The 5,177-nt window shown below is 52.2% G+C and overlaps 1 protein-coding gene across 1 annotated transcript; it reads left to right on the top strand.

The window, feature by feature from the left end:
* Positions 1-379: 379 nt before the first annotated feature.
* On the top strand, positions 380-5,048 carry LOC133340083 (basal cell adhesion molecule-like; the record flags this gene model as incomplete). The annotated part of the gene is made up of 7 exons (XM_061548148.1): positions 380-448; positions 743-869; positions 1,458-1,630; positions 2,263-2,387; positions 2,835-3,051; positions 3,433-3,500; positions 4,964-5,048. Coding segments are annotated over exons 3-7 (547 nt in total), but the record flags the coding sequence as incomplete, so codon positions are not given.
* Positions 5,049-5,177: the final 129 nt, after the last annotated feature.

A 5,177-nucleotide genomic window follows, 5' to 3' on the forward strand; every position in this document is an offset into this window, starting at 1 on the left:
CCTCATATATGACGTCACAAAGCTCTGCCCCCCCCCCCCCAAAAACATGCTTCAAATCGCTTTAAACTATTGTCATTGTGTAGTGCGTGTTTAATGTGGCGCTGCACTCTGATGTTGTAGGAGAAAACATTTATTACAAAGTCTATTTAATTAAGTAGAACGTGTCGTCTATGTTTATTTAAAAAGTTGCGCATTTTGATGTGACGTCACATTTCTCAAACCCCCCCCTCGTCACACATCGTCACAAATATCTGACCCCCCCCCCCCCCCAGGTGCGTGACGTCATTTAATGTATTCACGCTCTAATTTATTCAGTTACGGGGTCGCTCGTTGTGGGCGGAGCGTGGCTTGTAACCCGAGAGTGACGTCATGTCACTTGCTGCTGCCGCGTGACGTCACGAGGTAACAGGAAGCTGCCGCTGCAGCTGCGTGCTTACTGAACTCCGAGGTGAGAATTTCTCATCGTTGTGATGGTTGTTGTGGTTGTTGTTGTTGTTGTGTACCAAGGTAGAGCCTCGCTGTTTCTCTCTCTCAGGGATGTCAACTGAGTAGCAGCGAGTGTTGGAATCGATGTCCAGATTGGAACTTCGCCCCGCGGGGCCTTGCCTCCTGCCCTCGCCTGATGGCGTTCAAGTTTAATTCTCTCGCTCAAGATAAATTTGTCTTCACGCGGCTCGCTACTCTGTAACTTTGGTTCGCTGTAGATATTAACGCAGTTTTTGTTCTTCGTGTTTGTTACCAGGCCAAGCCCGCTTGAGCTGCTGTACCGCTCTCGTTCTCAGAAGCGACCTGCCCACAACAACAACAACAACCACAACAACAACCACAACAACAACCACAACAACCACAACAACAACAACCACCACGAGGTGAGGCTTGTCAACAGCATGGCGCTGTTCACTCTGGACGCGGCACCGCGAGTCGGTGTCTGTGGGTCACAGGCGCTCAGCGCCGCGTGCCGCTGTTCACTCTGAACGAGTGGAGGGGGGCACCGGGGGGGGGGGGGGGCAGGAGGTAAATCGACGCCGCCGCCACGGGGAGAGGGAGAGACACGGGGAGCGCCTCGGCTGTGTCGGTTGATCCTCCATTCGTTACTTGGTGGAGTGACGCAGCATTAATGTCACCGCTAGAAACCTCCTGGTTCCACCAGCCCACAGGGGATTATTGTGTCCGTCCGTCCGTCGTGCATCCAGAAATGGGAGGGGTGGGGCTGGGTGGAGAGGGGAGGGTGGGGTGGGGCTGGTCACCCCGTGGTGCCCTTATAAAACTCAACGTTTAACCTACTCATGCCGGCTTGTGCCCGCCCTCACAGTCGGGCATATTTGCGGAATACACCACGCCGCCGTTGACCCTGCAGGCCATTGACCGAGCAACCCAACGTGTTCCTAGCAGCTCCCTCCGCAGCAGGAATGTGTTCTGATAGTGCGGACTGCCGCATTGTGTTTCACACGACACAGGATTGACGACGGGAGGAGAAGGGCACGGTGGGTTCACGGCTCCACAAGCGGCAGCAGCAGCAGCACCAACAGCAGCAGCAGCAACAGCAGCTGCAAGCAGCAGCGAGAACTTGCCGGCCACATGTCGCTGCGATGTGTCGCGTTGCTGTTGCTCGTCTCCGTCTCCTTCCAAGGTGATGATCGCCGCCGCCGTGAACATCGGCAGCATCCAGCAGCATCCCCCCCCCCCCACCTCATCCGATCGTGGTTCGGCTTCACCGTGTGAATCGTTGTCTGTAGACGCGGAAGATTCGTGGCACCCCACACACGCGAATTGGCGCTGTACGATGGGGAGTCTTTCTTTAAAAAAAGAGTCGCGATTTGCTGAGTGCTGATTTGCTGAGTGCGACGGGCGACGCTTCGTTGGTTCCTGCACGACGGTGGATTCCATCGTATAAGTCGTCATCTAGCCTCGTTTACTGTACACTTCACTACTACACTACACTATACACTACACTACTATACACTACACTACTATACACTACTATATACTACACTATACACTACACTATACACTACACTATACACTACACTACTATACACTACACTACGATACACTACAGTAACATACTCTGCACTATATATACTGCTGCACAATACATTATACACTACACTACTATCCTCTAAACTACAGTACTATAAACTACACTATACACTACATACACTACTATACACTACACTACTATACACTACACTATACACTACACTATACACTACACTAGCAGTCTGCAGCGTGACTTGCGTGCGATGACCGTCATCGCCGCAGGCGTCGAAGCGGCGATCTCCGTGGCGGTGACCCCGCTGGTGGAGGTGGAGCTGGGAAGTCCGCTGGTGATCCCCTGCACGGTCACCAGCTCCGTGGGCGAGGAGGTGGTCACCCAGTGGTTCATCGTGAGTAGCGCCACCCCCACCCCCCACCCACACGCACACCGCCGCTTGTCACGCTCGGATACGTACGTCGTATGCCCTGCCCAGAGACTCAGCACTGTTACCCATAGACTCAGCACTGTTACACGTAGACTCAGCACTGTTACACATAGACTCAACACTGCACCATAGACTCAGCACTGTTACACGTAGACTCAGCACTGTTACACGTAGACTCAGCACTGTTACACATAGACTCAACACTGTTACCCATAGACTCAAGACTCAACACTGCCACCCATAGACTCAACACTGCACCATAGACTCAACACTGCCACCCATAGACTCAACACTGCACCATAGACTCAACACTGCCACCCATAGACTCAACACTGCACCATAGACTCAACACTGCCACCCATAGACTCAACACTGCTACCCATAGACTCCAACCCCCCCCCCCCGGCACAGATTTCACAATCTTCGCGAACGAGGATCTCGTACCGCGACGCGCGACTCTTCGTGGCGGACTTGGGCACCGGCTACGAGAGTCGCATCGACGCTCGCCGCAGCGACTCCGCGCTGGCGCTGAACGCGACGGAGACCGCTGACGAGCGCGACTTCGTCTGCCAGGTGGTGGCGGGGCGCGCCAGCGTGGCCGAAGCCACTGCAAGCGTGCGGGTGTTTTGTAAGCGAGCGCCACGGGGGGGCCACTTGCTACCGTACTCTTAGGTGGTTTTGTTCGGTAAAGTCGCGTGGGTAAAAAATTTAAATTAATAAAAGTAAAATAAAAATAAAATAAAAATCACGAAGTTTCGGAGGCAACACAAGACTCCGTCTTCAGGTGGACTCTGTCACAGCACTATACACTACTATACACTACACTATACACTGCACTATTATACACTATACACTAATATACACTACACTATACACTAATATACACTTCACTATTATACACTATACACTACACACTACCACACGACGTTTCGGAGGCAAGTTGGACTCGCCAGCACGTAACGGCCCTCCCCCCGTGTCCCCCTCCCCCCTCCCCCCGTGTCCCTCCCAGCGGCCCCCACGGTGGCCGTGACGGCGAGCCAGAGGCCCGTGCTGCTCAAGCCCCAGCACCACCACAAGGTGAGCAGCCCGCGGCCTGCGCGGACATTCTTCTAGTTCACACTCCGGCCTGTCGCTCCCTCTCCTGACGGCAGAGGTCGCAATCGGGTACCCGATATCCGTACCCTACCCCATACCCGGCTACCCGTACCCGGCCGGGTACGGGTAGCCGTTTGCGACCCTGGTGCGGCCGGGTACGGGTAGACCGTGAGTCACTGGTGAGTCACCGTTTGTCACTCATTTCCCAACGTCTTGTCTCTTCTCACAATTCAAGTTCCTAGAATCAACCCACCCGCGCCTGCAACATGGCTTCATCCCAGAGGTCGCAATCGGGTACCCGATACCCGTACCCTACCCGTATCCGGCCGGGTAGGGTACGGGTAGGGTACGGGTAGGGTACGGGTAGGGTACCCATTTGCGACCCTGGTGCGGCCGGGTACGGGTACGAGGGGTAAGGAATCAAAACCCGTTTGCGACCTCTGCCTAACGGTCACCTAGGGGTGGTTTTGTTACCTTAATGGCGGTGCTGTAGACGCCAACGATTCGTGATTCTAACGTGGTTTAGTTTTAGTTTGGAGATGTTGACTACCTCGCCTGGTGCACAGGAGGTCGTGGGTTCGTATATAGTAGTGTAGTGTATAGTGTATAGTAGTGTTGTGTATAGTGTAGTGTATAGTAGTGTAGTGTATAGTAGTGTAGTGTAGTGTATAGTGTAGTGTATAGTGTAGTGTGTAGTATTGTAGTGTATAGTATAGTAGTTGTATAGTATAGTAGTTGTATAGTAGTGTACTGTATAGTAGTGTATAGTAGAGTAGTGTAGTATATTAGTGTATAGTAGTGTATAGTGTAGTGTGTAGTATAGTAGTGTAGTGTATAGTGTAGTGTGTAGTATAGTAGTGTATAGTAGTGTAGTGTATAGTGTAGTGTGTAGTATAGTAGTGTATAGTGTAGTAGTGTATAGTATATTATTTTATAGTATAGTAGTGTATAGTGTAGTAGTGTATAGTATATTATTTTATAGTAGAGTGGTGTATAGTATATTAGTGTATATTAGTGTATATTATAGTAGTGTACCACACCCGGCTGCATTTGTCTCCCTCGTTGCGATGTGTACACATCGCACCAGGTATTCCTTTGAGGCTGAGTCAACCTAGGGGAGGCTCAGAACCGGTTCAGATAATCGTCACTGATGTTGGCCGTGAGTGGGAATCGAACTTGGGTCGCCAGGTTTCGTGGCGCGACGCGCTAACCGGTTCTGTGCCTCCCCTAGGTCGACTCAGCCTCAAATAAATACCTGGTGCAGTGCAGTAAAACATCGCCACTGGGGAGACAAAGGCGGCCGGCGTGGTGCTGGCCACCCACCCCCTCGTGTGCCGTGCCGGCCTTCATAGGTGCTACTCGCTAACAGCACTTGCCCCTACAGTCTGTTAAGACTACACGGGGGATCTTTGTTGCGTGTGTTGGTCTGTTTCCCTCTCTTGCAGATCGGTGAATGTTACGTGCGCAACGCTTACCCAGAGCCCCTCGTCACGTGGTACAAGGATTCCCTGCCCCTGTGGCCATCACCTGGTAAGTGGATCTGCCGGTGAATGTATCTGTTGGTGAATGTGTCTATGGTGAATGTATCTGTTGGTGAATGTATCTGTTGGTGAATGTATCTGCTGGTGAATGTATCTGTGGTGAATATGTCTGCGATAG

Source organism: Lethenteron reissneri, unplaced genomic scaffold, assembly GCF_015708825.2.
Source record: "Lethenteron reissneri isolate LAM-NWPU_2019-01 unplaced genomic scaffold, ASM1570882v1 scaffold_721, whole genome shotgun sequence".
NCBI classification, from domain to species: Eukaryota; Metazoa; Chordata; class Hyperoartia; order Petromyzontiformes; family Petromyzontidae; genus Lethenteron; species Lethenteron reissneri.